The sequence below is a fragment of the Buteo buteo genome, chromosome 27 (genome assembly GCF_964188355.1).
Source record: "Buteo buteo chromosome 27, bButBut1.hap1.1, whole genome shotgun sequence".
Classification (NCBI taxonomy): domain Eukaryota; kingdom Metazoa; phylum Chordata; class Aves; order Accipitriformes; family Accipitridae; genus Buteo; species Buteo buteo.
Window position 1 is genome coordinate 6,936,050 of NC_134197.1, and position 19,297 is coordinate 6,955,346.

The 19,297-nt window shown below is 36.5% G+C and overlaps 1 protein-coding gene across 15 annotated transcripts in view; it reads right to left on the reverse strand.

The window, feature by feature from the left end:
* The window catches only part of SUN1 (Sad1 and UNC84 domain containing 1), a 35,865-nt gene that overhangs the window by 4,039 nt on the left and 12,529 nt on the right, over nt 1-19,297 (reverse strand). For 7 of the 15 annotated variants that reach the window (XM_075058482.1, XM_075058483.1, XM_075058492.1 and 4 more), the window contains 17 exons: nt 13,680-13,874; nt 13,148-13,338; nt 12,018-12,044; nt 11,719-11,913; nt 9,836-9,958; nt 8,744-8,827; nt 8,313-8,423; nt 6,805-6,903; nt 6,048-6,141; nt 5,876-5,934; nt 4,724-4,854; nt 4,348-4,572; nt 3,759-3,845; nt 3,339-3,382; nt 2,152-2,291; nt 1,029-1,279; nt 405-489 (listed from right to left, as the gene is read on the reverse strand). In XM_075058482.1, the coding sequence (XP_074914583.1) occupies nt 405-489; nt 1,029-1,279; nt 2,152-2,291; nt 3,339-3,382; nt 3,759-3,845; nt 4,348-4,572; nt 4,724-4,854; nt 5,876-5,934; nt 6,048-6,141; nt 6,805-6,903; nt 8,313-8,423; nt 8,744-8,827; nt 9,836-9,958; nt 11,719-11,913; nt 12,018-12,044; nt 13,148-13,338; nt 13,680-13,874 (2,141 nt within the window). Of the gene's footprint in view, nt 1-404; nt 810-1,028; nt 1,280-2,151; nt 2,292-3,338; nt 3,383-3,758; nt 3,846-4,347; nt 4,573-4,723; nt 4,855-5,875; nt 5,935-6,047; nt 6,142-6,804; nt 6,904-8,312; nt 8,424-8,743; nt 8,828-9,835; nt 9,959-11,718; nt 11,914-12,017; nt 12,045-13,147; nt 13,339-13,679; nt 13,875-19,297 lie in introns of those variants that run through there. The other 8 variants (XR_012654546.1, XR_012654545.1, XM_075058494.1 and 5 more) reach the window with 8 other exon arrangements.

Genomic DNA, 19,297 nt, shown 5'->3' on the forward strand with positions numbered 1-19,297 from the left:
TGAAGATATTGTTAAAGTCTAATAATTTTCTGGGATACAATGCTTTTATCAAGTACAATGTTATTTTAAGAATATGTTAAAGGTTTTTCATTTAGGAGGGCTAAAAGATACACATTTTTCCCTGATGAGTTCAGTGGTGTGTACACCCCACACAAACACATCTGTGGTTCTCTATTATCCAGTTGTACACATGCTTAGAAGAACTATTCTATCCCTATCCATGCATACCTAGGCTGATGTATAACTCTGTAAAGAACAGGCATAGATTGCAATAGTCTGATGATCAGGCAACACACAAGGATACTCTACTAACCTATAGTCTTCATTTTAAGATTTTTTAGTAAATAACATGAATAAATATAAATAACATGAATAGTAGAAGTGGTGTTTCCTCTACTATTTACCTCCAGATTCCAAGGCGAAATCCACCATACCAGTCTTGTCTTGAGAGTAGAGTTTCAGTGCATTGTTTACAATAATTTGGGCTTGCTACAGATGTACACATAGGAGAGGAGAACGGAAAGAGAAAGATTTTAATATCAAGTGATAAAACGATTGATACATACACACCTGTGAAGTTGCAAGCTTCTTTGAGATGCTGCACTCCATCACAAGTCTTTTAAAGCCTCTGTCAAGACAGAGGCCATTTTTAATGCATGGTTGTCTGTCTTAAAATACAAATTCATACTGCATCTTGACTAGTGTTTTCTTCAAAAGTTGCATTCTTTCCCCCACCTTCCCAAGACCCTGAGCTGCATTTCTTTGGTATACTTGTTTCTTGCGAATTCTTCAATTTTCAAGATAGTGTACTTTGAAAAAAAAAAAACACAAAATGTTCACAACCTGCAACAACCAGTGCTATATGCATACACCTGATAAAGCATTTTCTGTCATTCTTCCCATTTCAATTAATGTTCCCAACATCTCTTAAAATCATTAACATTTATATTGACAGTTATGCTCCACAAAATGCCTATAGAAGGACTCTATAGTTTCAGTTGAACTTTTGAGACCTTGAACTCACTCACCGCTTCCGTGATTCCAGAAATCCCTGCATTAGTCACAGCATTTGTTACTACTTCAGATGTTAGTTTTTTGTTTGTAACAGACATATGGAGAGTAATATTCTTGAGGATCTGCAACTCTAGATCACGCAGCAAAGTCTGCAGATCGCTTTTGCTCACAAAATTGGACGTCAGCCATTGGAGAAGTGATTCAGGAAAGTCTTCTTGTTGATCACCAAAAAGCATTAGCTTCACAGATTCTCTGACCTGGGCATCTACCTAGTAGAAGCCATTAACAATTATGATAGTATTAATGGTTTATAAAGACTAATAATTTCTATCTATCTATAACAGGAACATGTGAAATCAATACATACATTCAGGACTACACAGAAGTCTAGTTTTCACATGTGCTTTAACTACATTGACTTACATTGGAATAACAGACTAGTCAGGTGTGCAGAACACATGGGAAATCGCAAAGGCCTAGCAAACTATGCAGTTTACATCAGTGGTCTAACACTTCAGAATAAAAAAAGTTGACTGCAACAGTTCAAAGAAGGCACCATAGCAACTCTAAGGGGAGCAGTATACTTGTTAGGCCTAGTTAAGCAAGTCTCTTGATCACTTACTTATGGTGTGCTTTGGTTCCGTATAAAATAGCTAGATCATATTTGAGTGTTATCACAAGATGGTGTTTTAGTCAAAGTCGATAATCCCGTATCAATACTTACTGTTGTGTTTTGTTGGCTACATTCTAGTCAGACCTTAAAAAAGGCTTCAGAAGAACTTAAGCATGATTTTTTAAAACAACTCTCAGACAACAAACCTAACTTGCTTTTACATAAGTTTCTTTTCCACATTTCCATGGGTTAGCAAAATACATTGGTAAGAACAGGAAAGTACTGTATAGAAAAGTGCTATTGCATCACATGTTAAATGCAAAAAGCCCTGCCATTGTAGAAAACAAGCCACGAACTCCTGTCTAGTAAAGTGTTATGCACTAACGGAAAAAAATTTACAGTACCACTACATAGAAAACTACCATTCTTGCAAATGAATACTACCCCCACATTACTTACTACAGTGCATTTCAAGAAAGTTAGTGATCAAGTAGTACCAAGTTTTACTGGGACAGTTACAGAACCTACTTTTTCATGAATGACATCTATTTTCTCACAACTCGTCTTCATGCTTTCCCCAGTTAACAGCTCCGATTTCATCTGAGACAACTCTAGTTCTAGCTTTTTAACTTTGTCCAAAAGTTGACCGTGTTCATCATTGTCTCTGACAAAAACAAGGAATCAATAATTAGGAAAGAGTAGTTTGAATCATTCCATCAATTTCGAAAAGTGTGAGAACATACTTGTCTAATGCAAAGTGCTTTCCTAGTTCAGTTATTCACCATGATAGGTGCTGTGAGCTTGCAGTTCCTTGAAGATGTTATTTAGGGCATACTTAGGATTAATATATTCAAAGCAAAGTATTTTGAAGTTGTGGACAAATCCAGCAGTGATGACTTTAGAACATCATCAGGCTGACAAGTTAATAACTCAAACATATATAGATTTTGGGGAATCTAAGGTTTCTGGCAAACTAGTCAAACTTTATTTGCATGAGTTTGCCACTAGTTAGAGCAAGTTTCAGGTTACCCTACTTAAACCAGAGTAACTTTAGAGGCAGGTGTCAAGTTGAGCTTAAGTAGCAGGTCACATACGACCAATATAGATCAGTGTTCAGTGCATGCTATGGAAAAAAGGTATCAGCCGTCATTCTAAAGCCATTTTACATTTAGATCCAATTTAAATGCAATTCAGCAAATAATTGTTTCTCTTCCTCTTCCCAACAGGGAAACTACTTTATGAAGTGCTGCAGTTTTTATCCTGGTATTACACAGTACATGAGTGGAAAGTAGCATAGCTGGCAAACCAAAAACAGAGACAAAGGTTAGAATTGATACAATTCAAGAATTTAAATATAAAGCCTATCAAAAGCAGTTACTGTATACTTCACTGAGCAATTTGAGGAAATATTCTAATGCATTTATAAGACAATGAGAAGTCACTCATTCTCCTCCTCTATATAAATAGCTTTCTCTAGTAAAAAAATGTAGTTGTAGGACTGCTCACACACTGGAAGTGGGCCTTGTACTAATGTTCAGCATCAGAGTTAAAGTCTACTGTAGAAAGAAGTACTCCTGCTGACAATACAAACTCTTAAGATCAGTTAACTGACACAAAGAAAAAGGATTGTCGTATTTCAAAGAAGAACATGTATATCACCATTGATTAGCATCAGGATTGAAAAAGCAAAATATTTGAAAAGTGCTTATACCTCACTGTTTTTGCTTTCGCTATGTCAAGCTCCTTCTGGATGTCCTAAAAAATACAAAATTTAGTTTTAACAAAGAAACACAAGTGACAGAAAGAAGATAAAGAATGTTAAAAGAAAATGAGAGATTTTAGCACCATCTACTATACAGGACTCTGTTCCCCACACGCATGTTTGTGCCTCTATAGTCAGATTTTATTCCAAATAGAACCTGCCTCACTGGTCAAGTGAATAATTTTTAATCTTTGGACTGAAACCCCCTCCAAGAAGGGAGAGCAAAAACACAAACAAGTTTCTGAGATTTAAAGAACTATAGTAGCTAGAGTAAAGCAAACTGGGGTTTGGGATGGCCAACAAAAAACTTAAGTCTCTTTTATCAACAGGTTACAATTAGACCGAGTTAGCAAAGCTAACTTCCAGTACCTCGGATTCAGCAGAGAGTTTTCCAAGAAGGTCTTCCAGTGTCAGGATGCGCAACTCATGTTCTTGATGTAAAGCCAGGAAGTCAGTCTTAGAAAACAGGGAAGAAAGAGGTGGTGTATTTTCTTTTGGAGTACAAATAGCATAATTGATATTTTCTACAAAGCATAATTTTTATTTCATTCTGTAAGTGCTTAAGTGATTTATCCTGCATGTAGTGTGAGAAATTATAGAATCTGTAATAAATGTAAAGGCCTGATTCAGCAGTAGTAGGGGTTATATACAGGGAAGTTTACCACAAAACCCCTTCTTTGTCACTAGTCCTTCCTATAGTCTTCTTTCTCTGTAGGAAAACAGGATAAATCCAGCTGCTTTTCAGCAATGTAAGACTCTACTTTAGACCAACTGTCTGGAATTAATTCTGTCAGCAATAACAAAGGAGGAACAAATGCTAATGACTACTCCCTAGCATTTACTACCTATCAGTTAATTCTGTAACAGAAAAAGAATGCTAAATTCCAATTGCTAATAATCTGCATTATTAAAACAGAATACTTTGATCAGGATCAGAAAGCATCAATAACTGTCTTACCTTTTCCTCCAGCTTCATATCTTTAAGATGTTGACCGATCACATTTTTTATTAGTTTCAATGTTTCACTTTTGTCACTCATCTGGGCAACCTGATCTTGAAGATTATGGAGTAGGAGCATTACTTTGCTATATTCTTCATCATGGTGATGGCATCTGTCAGACACGAAGGCCATTTGCTTTTCCAGCTCAGTTATACGACCAGAATCAAAGGTATTTATGGTATCCTAAGGCAAAAAGATTTTTAATATATAAAAATCAAGACATTTATTTACATTACCCTTGTCTGTCAAATAGTTATTGCAAAATATTGAAGACATGGGAGGCAAGAAGTCTTAAAAAGATACAGAAGTTCTTCCCTAGATTGTTGTCCCTTACCTTTGGGGGGTGCACAGAGTGAAAAAAATCATCCTGTGGTTCAGGAACAGAGTCATCTATTCTCTGTATTCTATCAATTCTCGTCCAGTTCAACGATGAAATGAAGCCATCAAACCCCCAGAACCATATACCTAGATCAGAAACAAAAAGCAAAAATGGCGTTCAAGAGAATTCTCCCTTAAGACTGCTTATATCTACAATTTGTCTTCCTACTTAAGGACAAAAGCTACCTTAAGTTTGCAAAGTAGCCTTCACAGTGGACACTACTCCAGTCTAAAAAAATCAGCATGAGCCAGCTTTAAAATTGTTAAGTCAAGCATTCCAGAATATTAAAGAAGATCCATCATCAGTATCACTCACGCAGTTGTACGGCAGACAACTTTGTATATCTTTAATCTCATACTACTGTTTCCCTGGCACATAGATCTCATTTACTGATTAAGACAGGCCATGCTTACTGAAGGCAGATGGAAATACTGCTTTTTGTCTCAATGGAAAATATCTTGCCTTATACCCTACTTACTACATACCACATTGCATAATATCTAATAAAAGTTGGAGGAAACCTAGGCTTCCATGAAAACAATCTAGCATTTCACAAAGATTACACTTATTTTTGCAATATCTTAAGTGAGAAGTAGCAGCATTTTGCACACAGGGTAACTTCTTACTTTCTTATTCTTCCTAGTACAGAGGATTTTGAATCTGCACTAAGTTTCTGAGAAGCTTCATCTTCTCCCCAAAATAGCTACAAGTTTTTTAGGACACAAAGACATGAAACTGCTTTTCAGAAATGGCCCAGCACTTTCAGTGAATGTTTTAAACTGAATATGTTTATTTCAAAGTAGACAGCTGGCCTGGAATATTGTCAACTAACCAGTCTAAAGAGCAGTATTTTAAGCAACTAAAGCATGGTCTAGAGCAAAGGAAAGACTTAGGATGAGTTGGTAAAAGAACTTAACGACACTTTTATGAATATTGACAACAATCAAAGCAGTCAGTAAGCAGCCTACTTTTTATGACCTCATTACTATTCCTATGAAGGGAGGTTAAAAAAAAAAAAAAAGGACTTCAGTGCATTTACTTACTCACCAACTCTCTTTGTCTAAAGAGCTCTATGAAATTAAAACACCGATTTGTATTATAACATACCTAGTAGAAACAGGAGTGGGATAAGAAACAGTAACAGCTTGTAGATCTTTGGAAGGCATCTAGAGAGAGAGAGAGGAAAGTTTACAAGAAATAATACATTTATCATATTTTATTGTTTTATAACCGGGTAAATAATTTGCTCACAAAACAATTTTTTTCAAAGGATACACACCTTCTTAGAAGAAACACCTTGAGCAAAGACATCAGAGCAACAAGTTGATACCACCCTGTTCCAAGCAACCTGAACATGCCAGAAGCTGCCCTCCCTAGAAAACAAAAAGCAGTAGTGTGAAATGTAATTACTGTGGCACATGTTCAAAGAAACCAAGCAGAGGAACATGCAACTGTGGCCAAGAATACTTTGCGCAGCAGAGAAATGCATGAGTACAGGCAACATGCAGCTTGTTAACATCTAGATTATCACAAGTATGACAGCATTATAACATCAGCTACTCAACAAAACCAATAGCCATGCAAAAAGATGAAATGCTCATTTGTTATAACAATGCTACCTTGCCAGAAATTCAGTATTATTAATATTTGAATCCAAGTTACCATGCACTGAAGACCTCAGTATGTTTCAAGAAATGCACAGATTAGCAGCACCAGTTTTTGCCAAGAGGAATACCAATATAGGAAGTGACTACCAAACCAACCACACCCCATTATTCTTGACACCCCATATTCTGTGCTATTCACACACTCATTCCCTCATGAAACAGTCTGGTTAGTCTCCCATTATGCCTGTGAACAGAAATATACCCTCTCATTAAGCCTATTTTGGTCAATAAAGAAAGTAAAGCAGCACATGCATTTCAATGTACAAAAGCTACAGCATAAGCATAGTTGAATTAGTATTAGCCATGTACTGCAGATTCCTAGTTTTATCAAAAGAAACAGTCAACACACACACAGATTAGGATAGTAACCTGGAGAAAGAATGGCCAGCCAAAGTAGAGACAACACCTTCTGAGACACAAGCCATCCTGTTGCTCCCACTGTTTGCAACGCATGAAGCATAAAGTAACCTAGATTATAACAAATTAACTCTATGTGGTAACATACATAAATCAGCTTAAGGTTCTTCTGCAGTAGATGCAGTAAACCAGACTCAATCCCCTGCCCATTACATGTTCTGTATAATTTTAAAACATACCTTTCAGTAATCTACAAACTTGGTTCTTCACTATTTAAAAGCAAAGCAAGCCACTAATAAATATGAAGCCAAGTAAAACCAAGACAATTTAGAAACATAATTCTCACGTATAGAGATAAACAGAATGATCAACAGCATCTGTGCAGTAAGAATATCAGTTTTTCAAAAGTCAAAGTTTACGTTTTGTAGCACGTTTATCTAACAGTGCCATGCCAAGTATAACAGAGAATAGCAAAAAAAGTACTACCATAACAACCTCTATGGACATCGTTACTTTAAAAGCATCTTATTCGATCCGTACTATACATCGAGTTCATTATCTAGGTTCATGCGTAGCAGAAGGAACAATTAAAAATTTTAAATCCTAGTGAAAGAATTAAATAATGATGTCTAAGAAATACTGATAAATAATACAAAATATTCCCTACTAAAAGTTACAAGCAGTAAATTTTCATTAAACTGAATGTTCCCAAGGATCTTCAGTATGTCAGTTTTGAGTCTCTTAAAAAGAACAAAACCAACAACAAAAAAACAATACACTATAACAAAATGCTGTAACAAAGCCCACTGAAGCCAACATTTACTATATCCAAGACTAGGACTGTTCGTTCTACAGAACAAACTACGTAGTATACATTTAGAAAGTAATCCTACTTTTTAGATTAGCAGATATGTCTGGGTTAATCTGAGGGATTATAGATATACCAACCCAATATTTTGCAAAGCATTTAGGTGACTGAAGTGTCTCAAATCATTTTCCTTTGCTGAATAAAGAGCACTCAACAGATTCTTGATGCCTCTGTCATTCAAGCTAGGGAACGCTCATCTCATAGGGAAGATTTTATCCCTATATAAGAGTCCTGTAAAAATTGACTATCACTAGAACAAAAATAAAATGTTAAAACCCCTTTATTCAAATAATCTGTATACCAATATCTCATACCTTGCTTTCATTTAATGGCAGCTTTTCAACCTATTGAGCGTACAGACTTCCCCAAAGTGCAATAAATTAACAATCTGACTTGTTCTTTCTAACATACAAGATGTATGCTGGCCCTACACCTTGTTTTTACTAACAGGTAAGCAGTCTGCCAAGCTTGTACAAAAGGCAGTATCAGAGAAAGAAGTCAAGCAGAAAAGGTGTTAAATTAATCTTCTAGACACTTTACGCTTTTAATCTACTTTGATAGATGAAGGTAACCCCCCCCAACAATATGTATGATTAACATTGTGAGATTGCGATGCAAAATAAAAGCAAAAGAAAAAAAGGTCCAAGTCAACCTGCATAATAAAAGGTGTGCCAAATGGTCCTTGCTACCCTTTTAGCCCATGAGGATTGCATGTGGTCTGTGGTGTATATTTCAAGATGTTTCTTCCCCTTACAGTCATCACCTGTTGGTTGTGGTAACAGTCAGTTAATGGGACAAAGCCAGGATCAAATTAAGATTGTTACAAGATAACTTGAACAAGTCTATTTCATAACATCAGTTATCAAACCAAAAACCGCTAAGCAAACTTCAGTGGAATAAAACTTGCTTGGGGAAATACTACATTACACCAGGCAATTGCCATTCTCCCCCATACAACTAAGTTGCAAAACAAACGTTTACTTTGTAGCTTCTGTAAAGTCATGGGGTATCTGATACTACTATTATAGCAACAACCTGGTGTACAGCTCAAAGCTAAAAGACAACATCAATCATTATACTTACATATTGATTCCTCATTTACACCAAGACGGCTATCTTCTCTGTAGAACTCCTTTACATTCATGCTTCCACAGTAGTCTGAGTGAGCTGCAACACATTCAAAAAGCATACATGTAATGTAACTCTCAAGTTCAAAGCTTTTCATATAGGCACATTTTAGCTATCACATATGCAGATTTTAGCTAAACTGGTTTAGTTCACTATTAAAGCCACGTTACTCACAGGAAACCTGAAAAATGATCAAGGAAGAAGCCTACTCTGTGCAATCTTTTTTTTCCTTCTATAAATAACAGCGGGGCCTTTTTGTTCAAAAGTCTTTCTGCTTCTTTTCAGATAGCAAAGTTAGTAAAAAAGCCCCTAAGTAACAGCTCATCAAATCTTGAGCCCCTATGCCCATCATTCTGTCAAATAGGCCGTTACATCCTTGTGCTGGTTTTACCAGAGATCTTAAAAGACTAAGAAGAGAGCATTAGCAAGTTATAAGGCACTGAGGCAGAGAGAACAGGAGAGAACAAAGTTTTATTCACACACAAAAATCAGTTACCTTCTGCCTATGGCAATTTAACTTCACTTGTACAGTACGTATTATAGAAGAGAAAGCACCGAAGAAGAATCAAACATTTTTCGGAGAAACAAGATGTGCTTTAGAGTAGTGCAGAGTGATGATGGCAGTTTTAGTTTTGCAAGACTGATCTAGTCAAGCTTTAAGTGCACAGTGGGCTTAAGGGTAACAAGATAGTCCAAACCTAAAGACATTGGAAAGTGAGGATTTGACACTATCACACCAAACAGTTTTAAAAAAATCAACTTAAGTTTCTCCATCTAAACATTACCTTCTACGACTTCCTAGTAAAAATCAACATGTGAATCTTAACTGTAACACAGATCTCATGTGTGAATCCTGTTCCAAAACAGGAGGAAAGTATGAAAAGGGTAGCACAACTGAGAGGAAAAAGTGATAAAGATAGGAGCCAGTCAAAAGACTATAGAAAAAGAACACCATAGTGCCAAAGATGAAGTCCACAAGGAAAAAATAAACCCAACACACACAATCTGGCTTTGTGTGGAGACCAAGGAAGACAACTGAAAAGGTACCTTTAAATTCATAACCCAGCTTCAGCAAAACCATTTGAAATAGTTGCACTAATAGTGATGCAAAAGATGCTGCAGCATGTTTGACAAATCGCAGAATCTTACTCATGTAGAAATAGGTTCCTCCTATTGAAAAAAAACAGTGTGAACACAAATTATTCACCTGCATAAAGATGTACTGCTATTCTCTGGTGACCATTAGCTTGTGGAAGAGTGAGGACAAAGCATGGAAAGCCAGGAGTATGAAACTTAAGCAAGCGTGGTTTGAAGAGTCTGGATGCGCTAGATATTACAGCAAAGCTTTTTTAAGAACCACACATCCTAGGGAAAACGCATTCAAGACAGAATGTATGACTTCAGCAAGAATACCTTTTCTTTGTGAGAATTAAGAACTCTAAATAGCAATGAATTCCTTGCTTACAGAACTCAGGATTTCTCAGTGATGAGAGCTGTTGATACTGATTTTGTGGGTCACAGCTCCAAAGAGAAAAACTACGTTCTTATTTTGGATTTGAAAGGGTGAGGACTTTTCACCTTCTCTGCCTTTACATTGGAGGAAGTCACCGCAGTGGGCTGCCTCAAGTGCTAGAGACACACACTTCTTCAGAGCCACAGGAACAAAGCTGCAGTTCCCCATACTGCTGCTTTCCTAGAATCAGTCACATTCCAAGAACCTGCCATGACTGTGTGCCCCTTTCCCCACCCTCCCCACGTTTGACCCAAACTACCGGATTCAAGTTCAAAGGAATGTACTGAGATGAGTTCCTTGTAAAATTCGCCTGTGAATACAGACTCAGGAGCACAGAAAACAGCTTTCATACTATGTCAATTTTAGTTCATTACACTAAGCCAACAGAACTCCTATCTGTGCTACACATTTACCAAGAAGAAATACTTGCCTCAAGGCATTTAAAGTCACACCCTATAGTCCAAACAAACTGATTCCTTGCTACTGAAAACATACTGAACTCATTCAAGAGTAACACACCTACAGAATCCCAAAATTGGTTCCTTTCTAATTCAAGGCCACTCAAGAAACAAACTTCTTCATGATAACTGAGAACTACCAACAATCAAGAAATTCAAGATACTATGCAAGATGCAGGCAGACACAGTCAAGACAGGGAGGACAACCATCCATAGAATAGAGATTGCCTTGGAAAGTCAGAACCTTATTTACAGCAGATTCATTTGGTTTTGAGCTTTAAGAATGTAGTCACTAGGAAGTCTATTTGGAATAAGTTTTTCCCTTTGGAGTTCCATTTTTAAAATTAGTTGAAGTTTAGCTTCTAAAAACACTCTGATAAGCTGCAAGGTTAAATGAGGAAAAAAAACCAAAGCAGAAAGTAGGAAGGTATCTCAGATTTCTTGGATAACAGAAGCACTACAAAGTAACAATTCTGCTAAACCTTGAAAGTTCCTGTAAGAAAAAAAACAAAACAAAACCAAACAACAACACAACTGGACCGCAAAGAAGTTTCTATCTGAAAACCCTGACCAAAAACCTCATAAACAGACACATATAGATGCAATACCAGATTAGGAGACTCTTACGATCATTGCTGGTTGGAACAGCCCATTGTGTTCCAAATCAGTTTGGAAATGTAACTTTTTAAGATACCATGGATTTTCATTTTGAAATTGTTTAATTCCTACAGCAGCATTGGAAAAAAAAAGTTGATAATTATACATAAGAAGCTGACAAGTACATAAAGTTTCAACAGATATAGAAAAAAGGTATTTCATAGAAGCTGATCTCTAGAATTTAGTTACTGGTAAATTTGGCAGAGTAGGAAAAGTGTTTAAATAACACTACATGGAAAATGCATCAACTAAACTATATACCATGCTGCTATCTAGGTAAAACACAAGAAAAAGTAACTTACTAGATGCATGTTTCTGGCTCCTATCCCTAGAGTAAATTCTGGAAGATGGCACATGAGAAGCCGAGTATGCTGTAAGAACCTCCTTCCGATCAGAAAGCATGCTGCAGTCACTGCAAGTGTAGCCATTGATCATTGCGGTTGGCGTTTCTGCTGTTGCGATATCACCATTTCCCTGCATTGGTGTAGTATCGCTACCTAGCAAACCAAGAGTAAAACATTCAGTGCATTGACATCAGTATTGCCATCGCTAATTACCATTAAACAGAATGCATGTGGAAGGAAAAGGAAAGTGTAGTTACCTTTAGGGTCACCTTCATCATCAAGACCTTCAAAGGAAAAAAAAAAAAAAAAAGATTTGGTCCCAAATATAAGGAAGTCCCATAATCAACTATGATATCTGACATGAACTCAAATTTAAAGTCCCACTAATTTTAAGACCACAAAGAAAAGCCACTTTATGATTAGTATTTAACATATTTTGCAGTCCACCACATGAATAGATCCATATATTCAGACATTAATGTAGTAGGGTAACAGTTAGTGAAAAGCATTCTACCACAGAAGCGGCACACAATATAACATGAATGACAGCTACACCTTTTCTTAGCTCCCATGTGACTTTAAAGCAGCTAATTACAAGCTTACGCTGTTTCTGTTGCTTGGTAACTACTTTGGTACTACTGTATTTTAAGATTCTGTTTTAAGAGCCAGGTAATCTAAAGTTGAGAAGGTGTTCTACTAAGATTGAAACAATTCTTTACATTAGGACTCTGGGAAGGTCACAAGCATACCAACTAGAAACAAATAGTCTGAATCAGGAGATATAATAAGTTGATCTTCTCCTACACAACATTTTACATAGACAATACTTTATGTAGACAACTCCCGTATTTTCCTCTTCAGTGAAAAATTAGGTTCCAGAAAAACATACTTGTACATACTTGCAAAAAGAAACCAGACAGCCACTACTTTGCAACTTTCAGATTAAAGTAAGTTGAAACACACTTGACTATAAACAACCAAGAAAATGCTTTTCCTTTGGCTTTTCAAAGACAAGTTACATGTTTACCATTCTTTAGATACAGTATTCTATGCACATTTTGAAGAACATAATGATAACAGATAATTGCATCTATACAAGTCTATAGTGTTGCATCACAAAATCGTATACATTTGCCTGGCATATTGACTGTGCAACATGTCCTGATGCTGACGATGCCCATGAATCAAGTTTACACACTGGACTGAATTTCCAGTAGGCATCTTAGCAAGCAGACATCTACAGCAAAAGAGTAAGTACATGCACACATTTGAGGGCAGGATGGAAAAATGGATGGGGAAAAGAGGGAAGATGTGGACATATGTTTATACACACCAAACCACAAGCAGTTTTCACAGTCTGATACGAGCGATAGCAATGATTACCTACCCCAGAAATGATCAACTTCTGTCTGCTCCCGAATCAAAGATTCATCCAATACAGTGGATACCATTGATGCATCACTGGCATGGCTATTGAAACTGCTTTGGCTAAAAATGGAAGAGCTGGATAGATTTTTCCTTGGTGTGTGTCTTACACTGCCAGATTGTTTATTTGTACTTTTGCATTGCTTCAGCATCCTAGGAAACAAAGCAAAGACAAATAAGACATAGAACTAAAGATGCAAATTTCTCTTCATCTCTCATTTTAAATGAAAAAACCCCAACAGTCAAGGTATTTTAATACCAACGTGACTAGACAACTCAAATCAGGTTTTAAAGAAAATCCTCATTCAACCATCTATACTCTTGCAAAGACTTCATTGCAAACCACACACTGAACATAATTTTCAAAGTATGGCAGTAAACACTGAGAACAAAGAATAAACCAGCAGGTAACCTATGTTTGTACTACTGTGTTCAAACAGGAAGTTTCGAGACTCCAAATGATAAATTAACTTGTGATGATAAAAAATGCTTACTTATAAGACTGTTCTCTGAAGGACATGTTTCCGGCATAAGAGCTGTCATGAGGGATATCATTTTGTGCATCATCTGATTTATTAAATCTTGCAGCAGCTAACCGTAAACTACGCCGTGACATTCTTGGTGAATCAAATACTGGATCTATTTTGTTTTCAGTCTCAAAATCCAAAGCAGATGAAGAGTAACTTGAACTGCAACAAAATAAGAACAGCAAAGTTAGCAGAGTTTAAGAGAAAATTCCCCCAGTAACAAACATGCTCTTCAAACTAGACTAAGTTTCCATTAAAAGCAGTTTATCCAGGGTTCTGAAGCAGTTCCCACAAGATATGGCACATAACCCAAACAACTTAAAACTACATAGATATTCAAGGTTCTCTTAAGCAATTCATATTGAAAAGTTTAACAACTGAAAGCAAGTCACAGTTAGAAAGAAACAACCACCATGGAAACCACATTTGAAGTTGAGCCAGAGCAAGTATCCGTTATACAGCCTCAGCCTCAGACACATAGTTCTTTTGGGACCAATTTGAGAGGAAGCCATTCATGACACAGTTTCTTCACCACGCCTAGCAGCAAATTAAAAACCATGCTGCACTCTAAGTTGCAAGTTAAAGATTCATTTATAGTCAAAGGAGTCTTTTTTATTATTTTTTATTTGCCAATTCCTTGTTTTGAGAACCAAAGATCCATATGTCACACTACTCTGAATTTCCATCTCCCAACAAGTAGGAACTTCCCCCCTTTAAGATACTTAAAGGCTTCCCTACTTTAGCTACATTAGTTTAACTACCATTACTTTTTAAAAAGTGCTTTTAAAAGATTTCTTAATTTAATGCAAATCATTAGAAATATTTAACTCTGAACAAATAAAAAAAAGTTTAGAGTCTTTCATCCATTTTTTTCTGTTTTATCCTACAGAGGCAAGTTTACATGTAGACGAGCCTCACATCATTACCCCAGAACTCTACTCCACACTTCTGCACTTGATTTTCTGAGAACCTCTGTGAAAACTTACAATGAAGACAAAGCAGCAACACAAGGCAAACACAAACAGATTAAACAGAGGAGTCAGTAAGAAATAAATTTACTATATCAGAAGTTTAGCCTAAAGCACAATACTTATCAAAGGAAACATTCAGTCATGTAACTGAGCAGAGCTTGCTGTTACAGGGTATTGCACATGGGAAGGCCAGGTCCTAGAACCACTCAGCACTATGAGCGCTCTAGGCCAGCTTTCCTACAGAGTCTGTTCCCTCCTGGACCACAGGGATAATTGTTGTTACAGCTCTGGATACTTTAATATTCCTAGGGTTTTTGTTTGTTTGTTTTTTGGTTTTTTTTTAAAAAGAAGAGCTGAGCAAGGTATTGTTAACTAAAGCAGCTCCTTCTCCCCAAAATCCCAAAGAAAAACAAGAAAGTAAATTAGATCTGAATGAGTAGATTCTAGTGTGCAATCTGTATTTGAAATGGAAGGTTTCCCTTTAAAAAAACCATATGAACAGCTACTATAAAATGTAATTGTGCAAAAACAATTTAATGGTAATAAATTTCTTACACAGTAATTAAAAACCCAGAACATTACAAAGTAGTAATATCATACGTATTGTATTACTTTGGCATACAAATAAGTTAACATCAGAAGGCCCAGTAGCTACACTTACAGTAATGATTTAATTCTGACAGGGTGGGTGCTTTTGAAGCAAGTTTCTTGATTGCTCCACAATGCACATAGTAAAACACATAAGATGGGACTGTGTCAGAGCACATGAACTGCGTTTCTTTCAGCTAAAAAACACCCTAACCCAGGCAATGCACTGCAGGAAAACACCTAGCTGCTTTAGCATCAAATGAGCATTCAGCCCACCAAACCAGACTAGAGCTTGTCCAAAATAACTTATTCTGTCACTCAGAGGTGCACAAATTTGATGGCAGGACTTCAGCAACACCTGCTTGATCTTATGGGTCTGCCCTGCTAATGCTGCCACAAGCAGTGCAACCCTGCGTAGGGCAGGAGTCTAAGCTCAGCTTATGACAAACCCAGCATACATTACTATATACATTATGCTTATTAATCCTTGCTTACATTTGGGTGGAAGGGGGATAGGAAATAAGATGGGAGCCGCCTCATGTGAAAACAGGTTTAGTCTACATTTGGTTAGGTATAAAAGGATATAATTTTCACAGTTTTCAAAAATATTAAGTTTAGATAGCTTGCATTCTGACCGATGTGAAGTGAGAAGACAAGTTAAATACAGCTCCTGTTGCTCATTCTGAAAGGGTCAGAGCCACAATAGTTTACTATTGAGTCCCTCCCTAAACAGTTGTTTCAGAACTCAGTTTTGCTATTTACACTTGCCACTATGCATTTGCTTTTCCTCATCTTCACCCAATGTTTCTTACAGTCAATTCACAAGAACACAAAGTACACAGGACAAGCTGACAGCTGTGACCAGCCTCAATTTGTTTCTGTTTATGAACACTTGCTGTTATTAAGTATCTCAATGAACATTTGTATCAATTCGGGTTGAATACATAGCTTGGAGTTGGGCACTACTATCTAAAAAAAAAAATAATAATCATGGGATCTTTTCCTCTTTAAACAAAAAGACAGCTTCTCTCTTGTTTATGCAGGATAATAATTCTCTTCACACTGAAAGCGAATTATCTGTCCTCTGTTGGCAGGACTGTATCTAGAAGCCTCCTAACTTGCCATCTCACTTTCCACACTTTGGAAGGCAGCCTTTTTTCTTCTACAGAAGAGACTACAGTAAACAAAACCCCCTGCCTTTCCTTCCACAGGACAGAAATGAACCTGTACATTGATGGTACTTTTATGCAATATGTATGGCTAATGAAAAAACATCTTAAAGGTGGGATGCAATTAGCCTACACTCCTAGATAACCCACACAAACAGTGCAGACTCTGGTTCCTTCCCCTGACAAACAGCTCCCATGGCTACTGGCAGATCTGCTGACTGGATCTAGTCTTACGTTTCCAGCTTCTTAATTATTACCTTGATACCTCCTTCACATGAGCTTCTACAGAATAAGAATGTCCTAAACTTCAGTGGGTTAATTTTCAAGTTATATTTTTATAAGTGGAATGAGAACAAAGTCTGCCAATTTTAGCACACCTATAGCTTTGTCTGGAGGACCTCGAGTTATTTATTTTACAAGTATTCCTTGGAATGAAACAGGTAGTAATGTTCTTGATTATTCAAGATAATAATAGATAAATGCAATACACCTAGAGAACTATAGCTAAACAGACATCTTCTAACACAGACACAGGCATATCATCAGTATATGAACTTTCATATGCTTTCTGACCAGGGCATTACTTTAACTGACCAAGGACACTACCTTGAGCTGTTTAGCCATTGTTTCGATAAGTCCCAGAACACATGTAAAAAACCAAAGGATTTTATTCAACTATTTTGCAGAAAGTTACATCCTGATTTAATGCTCTGACACAGGGGGAAAAAAACCAAAAAACAACAAAACCAAACAACAAATTCTTATCAATTTAATCTATATTTGTGAAGAAAAAGTGTTAAAGGTATGTGAATTGACAAAACCAATGCAACTCAAAAGATGATGGTGACTAAAAGGAAAGATCAGCCTGAAGAGGGGGGTGTAAATTTTATGTTGACAAGTGGGTGAGATTCACAAGTTTGACTTGCATTTTGAGGAGGATAAAGGTTATTTAGCTATATCAGTTTAACACTTTCCTGATTTGGGGCCACGAAGAACTACAAACAGTTAAAAACACACAGTAATCTCAGTGACTATTAATATAAATTCTATTAATAGGTCATAACCAACTCTATTAATAGTTTTGTGGTATCTAACTTCACCATACTACTTTCTGCAGTGCTACACACACAAGCTAATTTCTTTAAAGAAACTCATGGACAGACTTTGTAAAGACTGAATTGTCAAAGGCAGAACAAGCCAGATCAAAATATAAGCAAACAAATACTGGTGAGGTAGAGAGGAGGAAGAATGAACTTCAGCACAAAAATATTTCTGATTAGCAACTCTGCCTAACTCACCCTTTCCTCAGATTCTTCAAATACTGCTTGACCCAAGGTTGGAAGACCTACACCAATAATACATGGCATTCTCCACAGATTCAGCAAGCAGCCATACAGCAAGGGTCTGCTCAAAAGATTGTAGTTTATTCTCTTGACACCCTGAGAGCAGGCAGTGTACCAAGTAGTTTCCCCCCATCATTTTAATATTTGGGGCTTTACAGAATTTTTCAAGAGGAAATTTTAAAGAAAGTGCTTGCTAATCCTTCCTTTCTACACAAGGAAGAATTAAAATGAATTCATTTCAACCTAGTTTAACTATACTTGCCTTCATTAAGTCAGTTATTAAACTTCAGCTTATCCAGCTCTATCCATTTCTGAATACCTATATGTAATACAGCTTAACAGCAAAATGGGAGGCTGAAAAGTTTCAAGACATGTAACCCTCCCCTTCTACAGAGGCCTCTTCACAAGTTCGCAGTTTTGCAAAATGACAATCTTTATGTAGGAAATCAAGCACTCCCATTGTCTTCTACACAAAACCCAAAGTCATAATGAACTATCCTCCAGACTTCAAATAGGATTTATCATTCTGCATCTTCCTTTCCTGGCAGGTTAATCTTTGCTCCTGTTGTATTCTTGTTTGTTTCAGTGAGAAACAAAACTCTTACCTGACAAAACAGTGGGCAAGAAGAAAAACCCAGCTCAGAGGGTTTCAACCCCAGATTAGTTTAAGCAAGCCATTGAACTTTACTTTTTCTTTTTTTTCTTTTTTTTTTATATGTGTATTTCCAAGAGTATTAGTATTAAGAAATTAAGATTGCTAAGACCTACTTATTCCCCCCTCTTGTCTGCGAGAAAGATTAGTCGCTGTGGAGAAGACCGTACAGTAGAACATACTAGTATCATTTCAGACAAATACAACAACTAAGGAAAAGAAATCAAATTAGATGACAATTTCACAGCTTGTTTTAAGAAAGATATGCTCACAGAGACATAAACAAGTCACTATCTAAACCTGAAGAATCAAAGTCTACTTGCACTGCTCACAGTAGGGAAAGTTATCCTCTTTAAAAGAGTTAAAGTATTTCAGCCAATCTAAGGTACATTTGCAACATAGAGCTACTTAAACCAGCAATATAATAGTGAATCTTCTGGCTGCTATAAGGCACATAAATCATCCTTCATTGTCCAGCATGCCTTTTCTTGAAATTAGTAAACCCACTTGTATTTAACCAACATTTTATCAATGTTTTTCTAAAAATTTAGGAAGAGTTGCAATTTAATTGATGCAACATAAAACATATCCCATTTTGCAACACTGCTGACATCAGGCTATAGCTAAAAAACAAACAAACAAAAACAACACAAAAAAACCAAAACAAACCATGACCCCCAACAAAAACTGACAATGCTACAGTTTTAGAGTACACAAAATCAAGAATATTAAACTAGTGTTCTCTTAATTCTACAGTTTTGCCAACTTCTGTTCTATTGGCAAGTAGCCACGTATTCTCCAACCAAAATACTATATTTTAATACACATTAAATACATAATAACAATTTACAGGCACAAAATA